General features: G+C 36.2%; 1 protein-coding gene across 4 annotated transcripts in view; it reads right to left on the reverse strand.

Annotated features, from left to right (window-relative positions):
* galnt13 (polypeptide N-acetylgalactosaminyltransferase 13) overlaps positions 1–17,364 on the reverse strand; it is a 57,751-nt gene extending 40,387 nt beyond the window's left edge. Inside the window, exons 1-2 of one of the 4 annotated variants that reach the window (XM_088605554.1) lie at positions 16,933–17,363; positions 9,711–9,995 (exon numbers count right to left, since the gene is read on the reverse strand). In XM_088605554.1, the coding sequence (XP_088461680.1) occupies positions 9,711–9,852 (142 nt within the window). In that variant the 5' untranslated portion in view covers positions 9,853–9,995; positions 16,933–17,363. Of the gene's footprint in view, positions 1–9,710; positions 9,996–10,113; positions 10,190–16,932 lie in introns of those variants that run through there. The other 3 variants (XM_088605553.1, XM_088605550.1, XM_088605552.1) reach the window with 3 other exon arrangements.
* Between the last annotated feature and the right edge of the window lie 4,690 nt (positions 17,365–22,054).

The following is a 22,054-nucleotide window of genomic DNA, read 5'->3' on the forward strand; positions in this document are numbered from 1 at the left end:
TGTAACAGATTGTTCAGAAAGGATGCTCTCATTTAATCAACACCAAGTAAAATGTTAAATAAGCCTGTACTTTTTGCAAATGCATGCTAATGCATAACATCATTTCAAGCACCCATTTAGGTTTAATTAATTTTGACAAAAAAGAATCAACCTACTGTGCATAATCTATCCTTGGTTTGAAACCTTGGTTGGACATGTATCTGGCAAACATGAATATTTTTTGGGGAAAATAAGGTAACACAATATAACTGCTTTACTTAGCTGTCTCTTGGTAAGATGCTGAAAGTTTTCTAAATCATTGTAAATTAGCAGCTTTATCCCAGATTCCTAATAAGAGAAATGCAAAATGAATGAACAGGTTGCCAATTCCATTCCATTAATGAAAAGATGGCTTTTGGTACTTAGTAAACAGACTATAATCAGTAGTGCAATTTGTATACCACATCTAAAACCAATGCTTGACTGAGAAACCTTTAAAGTTTTTTTTTAATACCATAATTCTGTTAATACTGTAAAACTTTCTAAACAGCATTAATGGAAGGGAAAGAAAAACAGCTGAAAAAGCATCTTCATTATTTCATTTCCAAACAAATATCCATGGATTTTAAAAAAAATATCCTTTCAGACTTCAAGCAATTTTAATTTTAATTTATTAAGGTTTCTTTATAAAGAACCATTGTCCTTAGTAGCTATTTATTTGAGTTGAATAACATACTATAATGAAAACATGTAAGGATAAAACTATTTCCTAACAAATGCATGAACTGATATTTCAGCATCCGTAATATGAATGTTTTTGAAAATCGAAAGCATGCTCTCTGAAATTGTACTCATTTAGCTACTGTATCTGCAACACACATAAGAAGCAAAAAGAGAACAATAATGTGATCTTCTTCCACTGTAACTAAGTGCAATTTAACATATAGGGCATTTCATGTTCCATCCCAAACATTACATAATCATTATAGCCTAATAATATTTGGATAATTCCAAATATTATTTTCCATTCTTTAGCTACACAGTACCTTTAGACTTGTTTTCATGTGCCATAAATTAAGACTAAGCTTTTTCATAAAAGTCATCTTTGTGGAGATTATAATCTACATACTGTATTACTGTACAATCTTTTTAGACATTTTTATTAAAGTCTCCTCTTTGACATTTTGGAAAGTATGAATATTTTTCACTACAATTATAAAGTATTTCTTCTTTGCACAAGATGTGCACAGATTGTTTGCATGACTATATTTAAAATTATGTTATCTATTAATGTCCATAAATATGAAATATTTTTAAGCATCTAGAAAGAAGTTGTGCCTTGCTGCAGTAACAGACCCCTTTTAGTGATCATTCCAAATAATATTTTTCATTAAACTGACTACCTTTTACTCTAACTTACATTTTTATTACCATAACAACCAAAGTACAACCTCAACTAATTGTCAGCTGACATTTGTCTAGTAAGGAGGAATTGCCCACATTATTAAAAATTTAAACTCAGCAAGCATGCAAATCACATTATTGCCATGCACTTTTAAACTATGAACCAGTGAGCCATACATTTTTTATCCTGTTTGTAATCCACCCATTTTCTAACTGCTTTATTCTAACTGCTCCGTTTCTGGGGGACCTGGAGCCTACTGTATCTCTGCAAGCAACAGGCACACCATGAATAGGACCCCATTCTATCACAGGGCTCACACAGATACAGACTGACCAGGGCCTTTTTTCACAGAAGCCAATTCACCTACCAGTAGCACCACAACACATGGAGGAAACCTGCATGAACACAGGGAAAATATACAAACTACACACAGATAGCACCCTATGCCTGGAATTGTACACAGGGCCCTTATTCTGCGAGGCAGCACCACCATGTCCACCTCCTGTTTGTCTAGATGCCCATACTGTACAGTATGTTCCTTATCACCTCAGTGGTACTCCTATCCGAGCCTACCAAGGTACACCTAAAATAATAAACAGCAACGATGGAACCCCTGTGCCCCATGATTGTGTCAGCTGCAGTACTGGACTAATGGTACTGTATTTCATAAACATACACAGTATGCTGAAAAACATTTGGGAACTACAATGCATTACTGAAATACATTTTAGCATCACAATCAGATCAAAACTGCTTGTGATTCCCTATAAACAAAAGAGAAAAATAAATGAAAATAAATCGCACTTACGATTAAACCTAAAATAAAAATAATTCTGCATATGGCAGCCCCCAAAGAAAGCCACATAAAGGTGAAATAGTGCACTCAAGATGTTTGTTCATTAAATTATATTGTGATTTTTTTTTCATTACATGCAGTATTACCAATCGAATAGCTAGTTTTTCTACCCAATCTGAGGTATTAACAGTATCCCGGTTTTCTTATATATAAAGTTGCACAAAGCTGAAACTGACAGGTAAAATCAATTTTGTGCTGCCACATGTTTTCCACTTACTACTGTGTACATTAAGAATGAGTAATATTTTAACCATAAGCATGTATTTTCTACTCTGATTTAACCATCCTTCGGTTTTAATTTATTGTCATTAGTACAACATAAGGACGTACCTTTTCAAAAACATCGGGAACCTCAGAGGTTAAGAGGCATGTGTGTTTGCACATGTGTATACAGTAAATGTAGTAAGTGCATACATTATGTACAATTTGTATACACATGTACTGTATGCAGTAGATCTATGCCCTCATGGGATATCTTTCTTACATTGTAATTAATTACCAGAATGCTCAGCAATGCAGCAGGAGTTGATTAATTAGGATCCTCCCAAAAAAACAGCTTGGCTCCAGCCTGAGCAACGTTTTTTAAAAATTTTGTTTTGGGGTCTAGTGGCTTTTTGCATCCGATATGCAAAAAGCCACTAGTTCTGCTTTCAGTGGAACGAGTGGAATGCTTGTCAAGGCAGTTAGTCACTCTGCACCATTTAGCAGATAAATAAAAAGGAGAAGACTTCTTCTTTCATGTCTTTTTCTATTACAATCGTCTTAAAATTTCCTGCACCATGCTCAGCTGCTAGAAGAATCTGGTACTAGCACAGATCACTAGCACAGAAGAGAATACGTGTAAAGTATTTTACTACCTGTTGTAGGCACACCTGTACTGAAAATCTGTATCTTTATGAGAAATGGTTGGTGAAAGGATTAGTGCCATCAAGCCGGATAATTTAAAAAAATAACTCACTGTGGGATTTAAATGGTTATAATTGTTAGAGTTAGATTGATTATACAGTGATGCGGATTAATACATTTAGCTTGTATCCCTTCCAGACATACTTTTGATAGTGGAATATTTCACAGTATATTTCAGTTTTATAGTATACAGTATGCTTTGTCACATGAAATGAGCCATGCCAATTCCCCAAAACAATTCCCCAAACTATTCCAGAACATAAAATCCTATTTTTATTTGTCGTTCACTTGAAAAATAAGAAATTACTAGTATATATAATATAATAAACCAATTAAATCAGACAGGATATAAGATATCACCTTCACCTTCGAGGAGACCTTCATGTCTCCTTAGGGAGACAGAGAAATCAGTTCTCCTTATGAAGACAGAGAAATCAGTTCTCCTTATGAAAAGAGAGAAATCGGTTCTTATGAAGACAGAGGGTATTACATTTTTGCCTTCTGATGAAGTTGCACGTCTATTCTGGAATATGGATTGTCAAATGTAATAGAGGAGATTGGTGATCACAGTGGAGGTGAAGGAAGTGAAATGTGAAGGATGGAAGACAACTGATGATAAAAATATGTAAAGATTGATGAGACACTATTTAATTGAAAAGCTTCATAAAAGTATACCTGATAACTTTACATTTACAGAGGGCAACAAAGCCTGCTTTGCAAAATATAATGGGAGCAAATATTATATAACCGCTACAGACTGGGTCTCTAGCAGGTAGGTACAATATGAATGACTACAATATCTAAGAAAAATACAATATTCAGTACTGTATGTGCTGATTTGAATTTCAGCCCCGGCCTAGAACAAAGCAATTTAAATTGTGCAGGACAAACGTATTGCATTGGAATTATAAAAGAATTTAAATTCATTTTACCAGTAGGATTCTATTAATATATATACACGGAAGAAAAAGTACATTTGCAAATAATAAGTAGGATCACAAAGAAAGCTATTAAGATCTAGAATTTTAATGTACAGTATATGCCAGTTTACATTTGTGATACTTATACTAAAGTTTTAGCCACATGTCAATAATAAAGTAAATAACTAAGGTTATAAAGATTTAATACAACTTTTCTTGAGCATTTTAATTATTACACCTGTATGCAAATGGTGCTTAACTGTTTGACATCTCAATACTAGGACACTGTGTGTCACTAAACAGCTGTGAAAACATTAGAGTTCAAAAGCAGTTTTAATTACGTGTAATGTGGAGATGTCAAGTAAACATCAGGGATAAAAGGAATAATGGGTAAGGTGCTTGAGTTTTTACAAAAGAAAGTCTACATAATGGATTTTCAAAGAGCAAGGCATTGTCAAATATATGTACATGTACAGTATATGGCCATTCTGTGCACACTGAAAAATGTTCATTTCTGTTCTACTCATGTTGTATATGATATAATATATATAATATAATATATATATATGATATAATAATATATAGATATTATTCTATTGTATTCTTATCAGGTGGTCAATTGCATTTTTTACCACAGTTAAACAGAGCCTCAATGGCAAAGTGTATTCTTTCTACAGACATTAATTTTCCATTTTTATGCTAATCATTTATTCAAATATATAACTCCTATACATTATAAGCCCTACACAACCCATACATAATGCAATGCAGTAATTCTTTTTTCTCAAAATTTGTTCATTAAGATTATGCCAATCAAATAAATTAAAAACTACTGCAATTTTCTTTAACATATGAATTATTTTTTTTTACAATTGTATTGAGAAAATAATTAACAGGGTAGAGGATCTCCACTGAATCATAACCAAAATCAAACCTACAATTTAGATGTAAATGCAGCATTATATATCAGTTCCAGTTATTATCTACTACTGTGATCTCTACATGTTATAGAAAGCAACATTCTGGAAGCCGTCATTTCTGTAGGATTAACCCTTGGAGTACAAAGACATTTATACAACTATTAAGACTGACAGCACTGAGGAAAATAATAGTTTAAGAGCTCAGTAAGCTGGTAATTTCATGAGGTATGGAACTGCATATAAAGCTTTAATGCTTTCAATAACTGTAGCTATTTCTGGAACTATGACAAGTCATTCTATGATAATGTTAAATGGCCCACAAACTCTTAATCAACAGCCTAATGGGAACTTTCATATCTGCCTGTCAGCAAGACATCTTCCTTTTATCTTAGCTACAGTGAACCAGTAAATGAACAAAGTCCTTTCATTGTATGCCTATCAGGGTGCTTGCACAATTATATATTAAAGACAATATTGTAACGCTTCGGGATTCAGACGGGCGCCCTTGCCGCATCAGGTTGGCCCCGCACCGTCGGGGGCTCGAACCCGGGACTCCCGCGTCACTCAACAGGGACCCAGCTTGTTGAGCTAAAGAGAGATCTCTCTACAGCCCCCTGTAGTCCTGCTATTACAGGGAAGGGCGGTGACATCACCGCTCTGGTAAGCCGGCTCTGTTGGCCGTATGCATTACAATATCGTGGGAGCAGCTGATCCTTTACAAAATGCAAACAAAAACTGAAGTGTGCTCCTATTGGTTATTTTTACTAATGTCTTTTTAAAGCTTACAAGTAGCAAGTACTGTTTTGAGATAACATGTGTCTGATCTTCTAAATTCAAAAACAAAAGCTGCTTGACATACTTATTGCTCAACAGTACCTTGTTAAAGATACTGTAAAGGTGTTCTATTTAATAAACCAGAAAAGAAAGCAAATTCAGGCCTGATGAGAGCACAAAGATAAAATGAAATTTGGTCTCGAATAATTCAACATTTCAGTTCACAACACAAGCCAATAATAAAAAAATCTACATTTACTACTTGATGGTATGTTTGTATTAGGTAAAATCAGAATTATTTAAGAGCATCTAAAAGTGAGTGTGTAATAGGTGACTTGCAGGTGGATTGAACTTACAGACCAATTATATGAATTTAATTTGACAGGTGTAATTAGAAAGGTTACTAATCATAGTTGCTAGAGCTTTTTCCTTTGCAAAAGGTAAAAAACAAAAAAATGTGTTGTAAAGATTTATTTGTAAAATTCCAAGTAAATAGACTGAGATGTTACACAGTGTCGAACAAGAAAAGCTGATGTAGTTCTAGGAACTACAACACATAATGATATACAGATAATAAAAAGTATTTGCATTAATCAACAATACCATTTGATTAACAGTGTTAGTACTCCATTAGTTTAAACATTCATAAACCTTGGCAAATGAAAGTGAAAAACTTCTATTTAATTCACTTATGAAATTCCTTCTTAGCATTTCTAAATTAAACTTAATCAGGTGTTTCATTTTAACAAGGTAGGAAAAGCGATTTTAGAATAAGACAATGCTAGAGTGATATTAAAGCTAAACATCTATGATTAATCCTTGCATTTGTAAGCCACAAAATGAAACACTGAATGAGTAACAGACTGCCAAATGCCTAATCCCTGCTTTTCTAGACAAAACCACTACTTAGACCTCATTTGACACAATTAATTCCCAAAAGCTTATACAGACAATTTAGACCCAAAATTAAATATACCAGAACTCTTTGTTCAACTGAAACTTCACAAAACGTTTAGAATTGAAAAGAAAGGCAAAGTGTGCCAGAATCATTATCAAAAGAATTCTAGATTTCCATCTTTCAATTGAGCACTGTTTTTTCTCCTTCCATGAACTCAGAATCGGCTTTTCTCTGCTTAGGCAAATGAATAAGTAGCAAACCGGAGACTGTAGAGAAGAATGAACTGTCATGCCACTTTCTCACACTATAAGTACATACAACTTGAAATTGCCGAAAATATACAAAATATGCATTTTTAAGTGTTTTGAAAGCTGAATGCTTTTGGGGAAAAAAACAGAACAACATTAAAAAAAAACAAATCAATTAACTTCTCTCTTGAGATGTATTTCTTCAAGTGGAAAAATCTGTCATTACCAACTCAAAGAGTTTTAGTAACTGAACTAGGTAAGGTATAGGGAACATGTTTTATTATCAGTAACATATTAAACACTTTAATATGAATATACTGTACAATTCTCTTGCACTTGTAAATTAAAGATCTAACATTTTTCATAATACTGAGCAATAATGATTAGACTAGAAAATACAGTGCCTTGCGAAAGTATTCGGCCCCCTTGAACTTTTCAACCTTTTGCCACATTTCAGGCTTCAAACATAAAGATATAAATTTTTTATTTTATGTGAAGAATCACCAACAAGTGGGACACAATTGTGAAGTGGAACGAAATCTATTGGATTTTTGAAACTTTTTTAACTAATAAAAAAGTGAAAAGTGGGGCGTGCAAAATTATTCGGCCCCCTTGCGTTAATATTTTGTAGAGCCACCTTTTGCTGCGATTACAGCTGCAAGTCGCTTGGGGTATGTCTCTATCAGTTTTGCACATCGAGAGACTGAAATTCTTGCCCATTCTTCCTTGCAAAACAGCTCGAGCTCAGTGAGGTTGGATGGAGAGCGTTTGTGAACAGCAGTTTTCAGCTCTTTCCACAGATTCTCGATTGGATTCAGGTCTGGACTTTGACTTGGCCATTCAAACACCTGGATACGTTTATTTGTGAACCATTCCTTTGTAGATTTTGCTGTATGTTTGGGATCATTGTCTTGTTGGAAGATAAATCTCCATCCCAGTTTCAGGTCTTTTGCAGACTCCAACAGGTTTTCATCCAGAATGGTCCTGTATTTGGCTGCATCCATCTTCCCCTCAATTTTAACCATCTTCCCTGTCCCTGCTGAAGAAAAGCAGGCCCAAACCATGATGCTGCCACCACCATGTTTGACAGTGGGGATGGTGTGTTGAGGGTGATGAGCTGTGTTGCTTTTACGCCAAACATATCGTTTTGCATTGTGGCCAAAAAGTTCGATTTTGGTTTCATCTGACCAGAGCACCTTCTTCCACATGTTTGGGGTGTCTCCCAGGTGGCTTGTGGCAAACTTTAGACGAGACTTTTTATGGATATCTTTGAGAAATGGCTTTCTTCTTGCCACTCTTCCATAAAGGCCAGATTTGTGCAGTAAGACTGATTGTTGTCCTATGGACAGACTCTCCCACCTCAGCTGTAGTTCTCTGCAGTTCATCCAGAGTGATCATGGGCCTCTTGGCTGCATCTCTGATCAGTCTTCTCCTTGTCTGAGCTGAAAGTTTAGAGGGACGGCCAGGTCTTGGTAGATTTGCAGTGGTCTGATACTCCTTCCATTTCAAGATGATCGCTTGCACAGTGCTCCTTGGGATGTTTGAAGCTTGGGAAATCTTTTTGTATCCAAATCCGGCTTTAAACTTCTCCACAACAGTATTACGGACCTGCCTGGTGTGTTCCTTGGTCTTCATGATGCTCTCTGCGCTTTCAACAGAACCTTGAGACTATCACAGAGCAGGTGCATTTATACAGAGACTTGATTACACACAGGTGGATTCTATTTATCACCATCAGTCATTTAGGACAACATTGGATCATTCAGAGATCCTCGCTGAACTTCTGGAGTGAGTTTGCTGCACTGAGAGTAAAGGGGCCGAATACTTTTGCACGCCCCACTTTTCATTTTTTTATTAGTTAAAAAAGTTTCAAAAATCCAATAGATTTCGTTCCACTTCACAATTGTGTCCCACTTGTTGGTGATTCTTCACATAAAATAAAAAATGTATATCTTTATGTTTGAAGCCTGAAATGTGGCAAAAGGTTGAAAAGTTCAAGGGGGCCGAATACTTTCGCAAGGCACTGTATATGATTAGAAGTTTATTTTAACTAAACAATTGTGTTCTAAAATGGCCGGAAGGTTGCCGGTTCAAATCCCGCAGCTGGCAGAGGAATCCTACTCCATTGGGCCCCTGAGCAAGGCCCTTAACCCTAACTGCTCCAGGGGCGCTGTACAATGGCAGACCTTGCGCTCTGACCCCAAGCTTCTCTCTGTCTCTGTGTCTGTGTCTCATGGAGAGCAAGCTGGGGTATGTGGAAGAGACAAATTTCTGATGCAAGAAATTGTATATGGCTAATAAAGTGATCTTATCTTATCGTATACTGTAGATTTGGACAGTCTTGTAGGTTTGCATTACCAACCTTCACAACAGGTTGTGGTTAATTTATTAAAATCACTACTTAGCCCAGAAAATGATATGGCATGCCCTTTGTCAATTGTGCAATTTGTGCAATAAAAGCAAAAACAAATTTAAATAAAGCATTATTGTTACTATTCTATGACATCCTCAAAGATGGAAGGGAAAACACTAAACGTTTCTATTATACTGCAGCTGGGGGAGTTTTTTTTATCAACGTACAGTACTGCACGGCAGGTTGCTGCTATTTATTTTTCATTTATTTCTGATTTGTTTTCTGTCGATCAGGAAGCAATGACACCCATTTTATAACATTGCCGATAACAAAAACTGTACATAACACGGACATACAGTAGTTAACATACACCTTTTCTTATTAAAGGTCCAGGACCAGCTGTGTTGTTATACTGTACATACTGAACACAGTAAACAAAGGGTTAACTCACCTCTCAAGGCAGGAAGAAGTAATCTGTCTTTCCTGTCATCACACTTGTTACACTCACTGAAGTACAGTAGCAAGAACACATCTACAAGGACCCAGACTAAAGATGTGGCCAACACCACTTTGCAGTAGACAAATCTTCTCATGTCTTTAATTTTGTTTTTTGAGTGTTGTAAACGGCAGACGGTGGAATCAGCAGAATCCCCGTTGAGCTGGAGAAGAGATTCCCTTGAAGAGAGGAGGCAACACAGGAGGGATGGCGCATGGATGATAGAGGAACTTTATCCCACTGAAAACAAACGGGAGAAAAATATTTAACGATTTAATAAAAGTTCACCATATTCAGTTCTACTGCAAATCAATGAAAACAATATTAATTAATAACAAACCTGTAATTAAGTTCTTACCCTGCATTTGTTATTTGCTCCTATTGATTTTTTGTTTGTTGCTATTCTCCTTAAATTAATGCAGCAGGAACCTAGACATCGTTCCATGGGGTCTTCCTTCTCATCTGACTATGATGATCAGTTCATAATAAAGATCACATACAGTGAGTATTATTATAAGTTGTGTTTTTTTACTTCATATACACAGCAATCTAAACCATTTATCATTATAAATAATTACTGCTCATTTACAGATGAACAATCTGTAAATGTGTCTGAATGCTTGCCTGGCTGAGACAGTGACAGAACTTGCTTACAATTAGAGCCATCACAACACCCCTCACTTCTGAGGAATGAAACGGGGAGCTGCTGTAAAGATGCAGTTGGTGAGGTGATAGGGGTGTTAGAAAAGATGTGCGCAGAGTTATGGGAAGTCAGCAAATATTTGTACACAGCAGATGAAAGTGGAAGTGTAAGATTACAATTTGACTTCCTCGTCCTGAACTTTTGTTAAATAATAGGCAAGAATTGAATGATCCTATGTTAATGTCAATTCATTCTATGCTCCAGATCTTGATCACCATCTTTCAAAATCAAGGTGATTCTGACAAACAGAGGGAAAAGAACTCAAAACTATGTCTTTAAGATTCACTTTTATCTCAGATGGTTTCATAAAACCCACGCTCTGGCCTCATTAAACTCTGATAGTGGCATGTTAAAAGCCATCTCAGGGTCCTGGTCATGGAATGACAATTTTTTTTCCTGACACCCTCTGGGCTTACCAGGATGTGTTCCATGGGGAACACCCCTTTGTGGGCTTAAGTCAGACAAAATGTCATACTTCATAAATCTGCCAAAATTACAAATGTATATAGCATGGGAATTAAATTTGACTATTATCAAATGGATTCAACTGCTTAAATTCTGCTCTGCTGCCTTAGGTTGTCTTGTGATTTCCTCCAAACCCTCTGCCACTGAGGGCACAGCTATGGGTACAGAAATGCAGTTTACCCAGTATTCCTGGGTCCAGAAAAAAAAACCCTGAGCATTTGGAGAGACCTGATTACCACACCTAGAAAGACATCCATCAGCTGTTACCAGTGACTTACAGTACATAAAGAAATGTTCACATGCATGCCAAAAGATTTACATATGCTGTATATACAGTAGATGGCCTAGCCAATGGGTTTCTGTAGAAATGTTACAATAGGAATTTTTAGGGAACTGGGATATTTTTATACAGTAATTTAGTAATGTCGATGCCTCTTGTTGCAATATTGTACTACAAACCATTATCATAGATAAATACAATATGACTGGTGATTGTATTATTTTCTATACTGTTATAATATAAACATATTATAATCATGTAGATATTTAATTTAAAAATGTATAAAATGGTTTAATTCAAGAACAGCTCAAACTCAAGAAATACAATGTATTGTGCAGACATACAGGTGAACGAATACAGTATTACCTAGTTATAGAAGTAGAGACAGCATAATTCTTTCCAGTAATCTGATTTACACTTTCAAGGTTAAATTCTCAATACGAACTACCAGCATATATTTTGGCAAGCATGTCAGTGAATCATTACATGACTTCACCTCCTATGCCAAATTAGCAATGTGCATTGATCTACACTGCAAAATATATGTGTCTGTTGATTTTTATCTGACCTCTTGAACACAACACACTGGCAGTCTTGAAACGGTATTTCCCAAGAAGTCTGGAAGTGATAGATCCGTGATAAACCCATGCAGCAATAATTTCTGTTCCAAATATCAAATTGGATCCTTTTTTGCTGTTCAGGCCATCTGCTTCATGTTCAGCAACAGATTTTGTTAAAGGTTTAAGTGCCACCAACCAAGCTTAAGGCACTGCCCGCCCTCCCTTTAAAAGATTGCTTCATTAGTCCGGCCATCTGCATGATGAAATTTCTCCTCTGTTAAGCAGTACCATGAGGTCTTCCTTCGTTACAACAAGGAATTAAAATAAACAGTTGTCTAGCCCTCCAAGCTTACCAAGCATTAAAGATAACAACAAGAATTTAGTTTTGTCTGATGCATCCTTAGCCATCTATCTTATATACAATATTCACACACTATTAAAACCAGGGATCCATACAAATTCCTTACCCTCCACCTTGTACTACACTGCAGGAACAAAGAATACAGGAAAAGAGCAATCTTCAGAGGAACCAGCAGTAAAAACAGGCATAAGCATATTTTCTCTGTACTGTAACACTTTATCCAACCAATAATTAATTCCTGAATCTCTTAAGTCTTTAAGAGATTGTATTCTGGACAGGATCTGAAGCCATGGAAGGAAAACAAATTACCTTACCCACTTAAGAGCGGATTCACGATTTGGCCGATTGCTCACATAGGGGGTAAATGCTCAGTTTTACACATTCAAACAATGTTACACTACTGTAAAATGACAATATAATGCAACTTAAGTTTTTTTTATTCCCAATATTAACAGTTTAATAGTTAAATCAGTCGCACTGCATTTTATATCTATTTTTCCAAAGCCACCAATGTTAAAACTTTTTAATTAAAAAAACTCATATTGCTCGTTGGTGTCAGTAGTTTGGTCTCAAAAACTATACCTATGGAATCAGGAATCGGAGGCAGAGAAGCAAAAGGAATATAGCTCTAAAACAATACTTTGGGCTGCACAGTTTCTTTTATACACTATACAATACAACAATACAACATTCTGTATGAGAAATCTTTGTTAGTTTGGAAATGCCGTGCCGTGCCGGTTTACAGTTCCTGTTTAAGATTTAGGATTTAGGATTTTCAAACATTTTCTGAATCATAACATGTTTGGAAAGAATACAACTTGGATTACACCTTTTAATTTCTTGCCCGTTTATCTGCCAACTGCCCACACTGAACAATGCTTTCTCATTCTGAAGAAGCTGGTGCTGAACAATGGTTTTAAGGGATATGTTTTTACTGCCTCTGAGAAAAGTATTCTCAAGTTTTCTGTGTAGTACAGGGAAACTGAGAGGACCATAAACAAAGGCAGTGTGAAGCCTCAGTGTCTTCAGTTGGATAAATAATGTTTAACAGATAAGCACCATGTATAAAACAGAACCACTTTAAAATCGAAATATGATACCTAAACACCTCAGCAGTGAAATGCAATGCTTCTGAAACTATGCCAAGGTTCCAGACAAACTTCATAACGTGTTGTTGGCTTTTTAACATGACACTGCCAGCTGAAGGCACACAGGTAAGACCACGATGCTATAAAACCATCACACAGTAAACTCACATGTACTCTACATGGGGCAGCAGCAGACAACAGGGGCATGGCAGTTAGCACTACTGCCTTCCAGCTCCAAGGGGCTGGTTCAATTTTTGCTGTGCAATTCCCTTTGTGAAACTTCCAGGTTCTCCCTGTACTCATTTTTTCACAGGGCTCACTGATTTCCTACCTCCCGTCTCCCAGAGATGTGCAGGTAATAACTGAGTGGCTCAATGGTCCCTTTTGAGAGTGGGGGAGGGATACTGTTTTGAGAGTGACCAGTAATGTAATGGGATTAAATCAAAACCAGATGAATATGTTGGGCCAAACAGCCACCTCTCATTTGTAGCTGCTGATTACAGAACCAATCTGTTTTAAAAAGACAGGACTCGGCGCCAAAAAAAAAATAATTTCCTAGGTTTCATGATTAATGACAATCCTTCAGGCAACTGTCCCTGAAGAGGTTGCTCAGCTCAGGGTTTCACAGACATGCTTGGAAATTTTACTCTTCACCTACTGTAGTATTGCAGTGAGTAATAATTCTGTTTCATCTGGACTGCAAATTAAATCTTGTCTTCCTACAATTTTGTGAAAGCTGTGTCAATAGGCTTGCTGGAATGCTGTCTGCATGTACATAGTTTGCTCATCCATGTACTGAAAATATAGATGAAAAGTTGCATGATAAAAACAACTTCAGAATTTAAGGTTGGAAATAATGAAGAGACTGTCAGATGATATCTGACTGAGAAAGCAGGCATTGCTTCAAGCGTGTTGTTGTACAATGTGTAAAGATTGATATTAAATAGGACATACAATCTTATAGTCACTGTGCATTCAAGTTAGTAAATGTTGCTACAGTATGTAGTTTTATATACTGTAGCTAAGTGCACTCAAATCTCTCTTGCTTTTTTATTGTCCCCTGTTGCCGGAGAGCCTTTAGAATCAATAAACACTAAAAAATTATAGACATCCTTGGCATTCTTCTGGTACTGTATTTACAGATACTAAAATGTCACTTTATCATCCAATATAATATAATTGAAAGCTGGATAAACGTAAGAGCTTACTGTATGTGATTTACCCACAAGTCCACAACACCAATTTACAGTGCCTTGCGAAAGTATTCGGCCCCCTTGAACTTTTCAACCTTTTGCCACATTTCAGGCTTCAAACATAAAGATATAAATTTTTTATTTTATGTGAAGAATCACCAACAAGTGGGACACAATTGTGAAGTGGAACGAAATCTATTGGATTTTTGAAACTTTTTTAACTAATAAAAAAATGAAAAGTGGGGCGTGCAAAATTATTCGGCCCCTTTACTTTCAGTGCAGCAAACTCACTCCAGAAGTTCAGCGAGGATCTCTGAATGATCCAATGTTGTCCTAAATGACTGATGGTGATAAATAGAATCCACCTGTGTGTAATCAAGTCTCTGTATAAATGCACCTGCTCTGTGATAGTCTCAAGGTTCTGTTGAAAGCGCAGAGAGCATCATGAAGACCAAGGAACACACCAGGCAGGTCTGTAATACTGTTGTGGAGAAGTTTAAAGCCGGATTTGGATACAAAAAGATTTCCCAAGCTTCAAACATCCCAAGGAGCACTGTGCAAGCGATCATCTTGAAATGGAAGGAGTATCAGACCACTGCAAATCTACCAAGACCTGGCCGTCCCTCTAAACTTTCAGCTCAGACAAGGAGAAGACTGATCAGAGATGCAGCCAAGAGGCCCATGATCACTCTGGATGAACTGCAGAGAACTACAGCTGAGGTGAGAGAGTCTGTCCATAGGACAACAATCAGTCTTACACTGCACAAATCTGGCCTTTATGGAAGAGTGGCAAGAAGAAAGCCATTTCTCAAAGATATCCATAAAAAGTCTCGTCTAAAGTTTGCCACAAGCCACCTGGGAGACACCCCAAACATGTGGAAGAAGGTGCTCTGGTCAGATGAAACCAAAATCGAACTTTTTGGCCACAATGCAAAACGATATGTTTGGGGTAAAAGCAACACAGCTCATCACCCTCAACACACCATCCCCACTGTCAAACATGGTGGTGGCAGCATCATGGTTTGGGCCTGCTTTTCTTCAGCAGGGACAGGGAAGATGGTTAAAATTGAGGGGAAGATGGATGCAGCCAAATACAGGACCATTCTGGATGAAAACCTGTTGGAGTCTGCAAAAGACCTGAAACTGGGACGGAGATTTATCTTCCAACAAGACAATGATCCCAAACATACAGCAAAATCTACAAAGGAATGGTTCACAAATAAACGTATCCAGGTGTTTGAATGGCCAAGTCAAAGTCCAGACCTGAATCCAATCGAGAATCTGTGGAAAGAGCTGAAAACTGCTGTTCACAAACGCTCTCCATCCAACCTCACTGAGCTCGAGCTGTTTTGCAAGGAAGAATGGGCAAGAATTTCAGTCTCTCGATGTGCAAAACTGATAGAGACATACCCCAAGCGACTTGCAGCTGTAATCGCAGCAAAAGGTGGCTCTACAAAGTATTAACGCAAGGGGGCCGAATAATTTTGCACGCCCCACTTTTCATTTTTTTATTAGTTAAAAAAGTTTCAAAAATCCAATAGATTTCGTTCCACTTCACAATTGTGTCCCACTTGTTGGTGATTCTTCACATAAAATAAAAAAAATTATATCTTTATGTTTGAAGCCTGAAATGTGGCAAAAGGTTGAAAAGTTCAAGGGGGCCGAATACTTTCGCAAGGCACTGTATGCAGTGAAGTAAGCTATTTCCCCGTATTGCAATATTTCCTTGATCACATGAGAACGGTATTCTTACATTTAGTAGTTATCTTTTCTACCACTTACTTTGACATTTTAGAAAAAATAAATTCCATTTATGTAACCACACACACAAGAGGATTTCAGCATGGACTGTGCACTCAATAGCACACTTAGTTTTTGGCAAGTGTGCTAATACAGTTACAAAATGACTCATAGTCATTTCCTTTTTCCTATAGATAAGTTCTGTCTATCGTTAAACAAATTTCTTTTATATGCACGGCATCTGTTTAAAATCCTTCTTCAGTACCTGCGACAAAGGCACTTACTGTAAGCCGTAGTCACATATCATTGATGTTTAGATAACTATCATCAGGTCACTTCTACAACCATTAAAGAGGTACCTTTGGCACACAGACATACTATCATTTCCAAACTGCCTACAATATTCCAGTACCTCTGAAACGTTTAATATTTAGTAATAATTAGGTAACAGCCACTTTGATAACTATGTAGAGTAAACAACACTTCAACGATTGCAAATATACCAATTAACACACGGTATTGTCACTTGCCAAGTTAAAAAAGGTAAGTGATCTGAAACGACCGATCGAGTAACGCAATACTTCACGTGAATAGCTTAAATTAGAAAAGATTAAAAATATGGCAAAAGATTGCCTTAACAAATTTAGCCACATAACAAATCATCAACTGCAGCTTTACGCGTGATATAAAATTACACCATCGAAATAGCATTTCCTCTTTTAATGCACTGACTTTATATTTACAGGTGTTGTCCTCGTTATTGTTATTATTATTTAAAAATACTTACTGAGGAAAACAAGATGCTGTTGTATAGTCCTGTTTGCCAGCAACGTGTTGCATAGGTATATGGAGTAAGAAAATAAAAGCAAAGCATAGGAAAAATGCAATCAAAAGCGATTAATGCAAAACAAAATGTTTGTATTGTAATGGTTACGCTGCTGGAAGATGGTCATGATCTCGTTAGGGAGCAAAAATTACGTTCCTCTGAGACGGAATGACACTTCTTACAAGACGCAGTGTTTCCATTCTGCCTCATCGACATCGTTTTCGTATACAGATCTGTCAACACGAATATGTTTGTTTCAATTCTCAGTTTCTATATTGTTTTTACAATGTAAATTGGAAACTGTGCGATATCTACAGCTTTCACTGCCTTTCTATAAAAACATAACGGAAAAAGGCAAAGCTTCGAACAGCCGACACAGTCTAACATGAAAGCCCAATGGTTTGTGTCCCTTTATAAGCATACGATTGGTTGCAGAGCGTGCCAATCTCCTTCTACTGCTTTTGCAAATGTAGCATAGACCGCTGGTAAATGTATTTCTTTGTCACTCTGATGTTCAAACAATATTTAAATTACTACTCGCGAAGAATAAAAAATAAATACACTTAGACTCAGTGCTATGGCATTTTTAATGACCAGGTATTTAGGACCTAGGTTTAAGAACTCATCGGACGTAGAGTATGGCATCTTCTACAATACATTTTTGGTGGTTACGGTAAGGGGAATTGCTTTTGAAATACTGACCCGGAGGGAAGAATACCATCTGCTGGTCACCACCTAACACACATCAAGCTGGTTTTGCTGTAGAGATCTATACCATTACACACCAGGCACAAAAATTCTTAGCTTGTGAGAACTGACTAGAAGCACCTAGCTTTTTAACACATTTGGGCCTCATATAGAATATCTCTATATTTTGTTCTAAATAGATGTACAAAACTTCATATTGCTTCACTGAAGTGTCTAATCATTTTGCATTCATACAGTAATGCTGAATTTTTGCAGTCATCTTGCCCTTTCCTCAGTTCTAATCACATGAATGTTTTTTAAAAATCAATTAATAAATCTGTACAATTATGAAACTCATTGGTAAAAAATACTTATATAAAATATATATATATATCATATAAAATGTCCCAAAATACACAAAAGATGAGTGCAAGTTTCATCAAGATATCAATGGTCATAATGGTTAATATACAGTAGTTCCTGCTGGGTTTTTTTTTGTAATTATTCTACAAAATTCTACATGACTGCCTCAGCTGTCACTAGAATGCTAATCAGAAAGGAAAACATTTTATGTTCAGTCTTCTTAGATATACATACCATGCTTTGTAAAGGTATTTAGGCCCTTGAACAGATTTCACATTTTGTTTCTTTAAAGCTTGCAATCATGAAATTTTGAAGTAATAATTAATATTTGATATTTACACATTGTACTCCATACTATATATACAAAGCAAGAACAAAACAAAAAGTAGATGTGTAATATGAAAGAAAAATTGGGATGTGGTGAATGCAAAAGTACTAAAACCCTTTGCTGTGGCAAACCTAAATTAATTTTGTGACACAAAACTGTCTTAGCAAGCCACACAATTATTTGAGTGGCACCTGTCTGTGTGTCATAATAACGGTGCAATTGATTTCAGAATAAATACACCTTTCTAAGATCCCTCAGTCAGGAAGTGAATTTAAAGCAAAGATTTAACCATAAAAAATAAGGAGGGATAAAGTTGTGTAAAAGCACAGATCAGAAGTGCAGAAAAAATTCAGTGCCTCCTTAATATTTCTTTGAGTATGGTAAAGTTAATCAATGATGAGTGTAAAGCACCCAGACAGATCAGGCTCTCTTTACAAATTGAGCATCTGGGCAAAGAGGAAAATGATTAGGGATGAGACTGTGAGATCAACAATGTTTTTTGAAAGATCTACAGAGTTTTGTGTCTGAGATGAGAATAAATGTGACACAAACTCAAGCATGTTGGTGGCAGCATTATGTTATATACAGCAGGAACTACTGTATATTAACCATTATGACCATTGATATCTTGATGAAACTTCTTCAGAGCTCTCACACCTGAAGAAGGCTCCACGGCCGAAACGTTGTGTTCTCTTTCTTCTTTTTTTCAGCATGGAATAAACCTATTACTTGTTCCTTTGCAGCCTACACATGCTGACGCAGCTACCCACCTGCATTATGTTATAGTTCAGCATGTCATCAGCAGGGACTGGGAAGCTTGTAAAAACTGATGGAAACTAAGATAGAACAAAAAGAGTAAAAACTACTAAAATGTTGTCAAAACTTCACTTTTCTGTAGGACAAGCACACAAAAGATAAGGTCAAAGCTTCACTGGAATAGCTTAAGAATGAAAAAGTGAATATCATCGAGTGGCCCAGTCAAAGTCCGGACTTGAATCCTACTGAGAATCTGCAAAAAACTTGAACATTGATGTTCAACGGACAGCAGGGACCTTTAGCAAACCTGCCAAGAAGGATGTGCAAAAACTGTACCAAGCCAGGGTGCAAACTTGGTAGCAACCTACTCAAAACGATTTGCAACCTTAATTGTTTGCAAAGATACTGCAATTAAATTCAGGTCTGAATACTTAAGTAATCAACATATTTCATAGTTCTGTTTAATTTTTGCATACATTTACTGTTACTTAACTTACCCTTAGAAGAATTTAGTGTGAGCATTCACATCTTAAAATCTGATAATATCTCAAGTTTAGAAACAGGTCTACTGTATGTATCATTATATCATTTCATATGGGACACCAGAAGAACGTTGTGAATACTTTTGTAAGGTACTATGCATGAAGCACTAACACAGAGTAAGGAAGCAGAACATCACCTCTAGAGTGAGAGATTTAATTGCAAGCTATTTTGAAATAGTGGCACGATCTTCACAATTTTATGTGAATTACTTCTTTGAGACCTTAATATATCAGTTAAAAACTGTCATTGCCAACTACTGTAGGTTGCATCAGCAGAATAAGATCAGGGAGTAATTCACCATGTTGTTAAGCTCTTATTACATGCTCTTGGTTTACCTTTTCCTTGTAGTTTTCCTTCCAAGCTTTCTTTGCATTAGGGCTATAATAGGCTTTTAGAAGTCATCTTGGCTGTACTTCGAATCTCTTAATTATATGCCAGTAATAGAATTATTTTATTTGAGAATGTTGGGCATGATATGCAGCTCATATGCAGCAGTGATTTGACAACCATCATTAACAGACCCTTTTGTTTTATTCATTACTGTCAAGTTGCATTGAGAATGTCTAGCAGTAGGCCTGTAGCCATTAGTCAAGCAGGATATAAAGTCTATCAATCAGCCATTGTGAATTTACAAACGGTAACAGACATGGCTTTTTTCCTGGAGTAATTACCCTAATTACCTTTCCTAATAACTCCCCAGAGAGTATGTGGGGTCTCACTTTTTACCACTTCTTTTCCACAAGATTATTTACCTGTTGAAATGTCATGAGATCAAAAATGAATTCTGTGTTCTTTAAAAGTGTATGTTTGTAATTCGAGCTGCTGCATTTTATATAAATATATTTGTAATTCACTACTTTTTACATCTTAATGTGCTTAATTTGATCTACACAAAATTCTCATTGTCTACAAGCATACTGCATACTGTATACTTACAACTGTGACACAATTTCAAACTTTTTGGTTTTCTCAGATGACCTTTGTGGCTCATCATTAGTGCCTGTCAGAGGCTCACTTGACACATTTTTAATTAAAATATGAGGCCTATGTTAATATTCTGATTAAGTGCTGCATGAGAAAGGGCACATTCACAATAACATGAATCACCCATCAGGGGGAGAGATCTACTCTGAAATGGCATCCACAGGATTAGCATCTACATTTACAGTGTGGCATTATCATCAACTCTACCCTTTATGCAGGGATTTAAACAAACCTGTGTACAACCTGAGCAGATGGTGAGCAGCACTGTCACTTAGCAACTGGCAGCAGGAAGTTCCACTGATCTGTCTCTCTCCTTCACAGTCTGAACTAGACATGACAAAAGTATGGTTTCTTTATTAGCCCAGAAGCTGTTTTTCTACAATTTCTTACTTTGTACTGAGCATGTCCTTTCTGCACACTCTGTGCAACACATACAGGAGATACTGCATAACTCTTATGGAATTCTACCACAGTTCATTTCCACTGTGTTCGGTGTAGTTTTCCAATGTTTTGCCACACTTTTACAGTACTATGACTTTAATGCACAGTGCTAGCAGATTTATTATTTAAAGAAAGCTGGTATACCCCTCTGAGCATTATTATGTTTCCATTGGGCTTCACAAGACTTACTTTTATAATAATAAACATATCAAAGCATCTCAGAGTGCTTTACAGGAGGAGTTCAATAAAAAATACACTTATGAGGATAACAAATTACAAAATAAGCATACAGTATAAGAACAACAGGCAGTTAAAACAGGCAGTTAATGATAAATGCTCATTAGAATCATTTCTGATCGTTAGATCGTTCTGAAAAGAAAGGTTTTGAGTCTAGATTTAAATGCACTCAGAGTACTGTAGGTGACTCTCTGATATCTCTAGGGGATAGAATTCCAGAGCTCGGGAGCATAGCGACAGAAGGCCCTGTCTCCCAGAGAATGTAAACAGCATGGAAGACATATAGAAGACCAGAGTCAGGTGTACAAAGGTTTTAAGGTGAGGTGTACAAAAATAATAAATCAGATCGGTACTGAAGTGCCATACCCTATACACCCTTATGAAACTGAAATATATGTAAAATATGTTTTAAAAATATATTATTACCAATACGAATAGATTTTAAAATATGTTATAATATACTTTAAGGATAAATATATTTCAATATCCTGTAGTACTGTATACAGAGATATATCTTAAAATATATAAATTAATGCCATTTATGTATATTGCAATATATTTTCCAAAATATATTTTAAAATGCTAGGCATGATATACTGTAACATACATTTTAAAACATAAAGTATATTACAATCTATTCTAAATATACTGTACTCTAAAATATGAGTTACAATAAACTGTAAGATATATTTTAGAATACATATTACAATATGAGGAAATACATTTTAAAATATGTGTATCATT

Source organism: Lepisosteus platostomus, chromosome 14, assembly GCF_059453375.1.
Source record: "Lepisosteus platostomus isolate fLepPlt1 chromosome 14, fLepPlt1.hap1, whole genome shotgun sequence".
Taxonomy (NCBI): domain Eukaryota; kingdom Metazoa; phylum Chordata; class Actinopteri; order Semionotiformes; family Lepisosteidae; genus Lepisosteus; species Lepisosteus platostomus.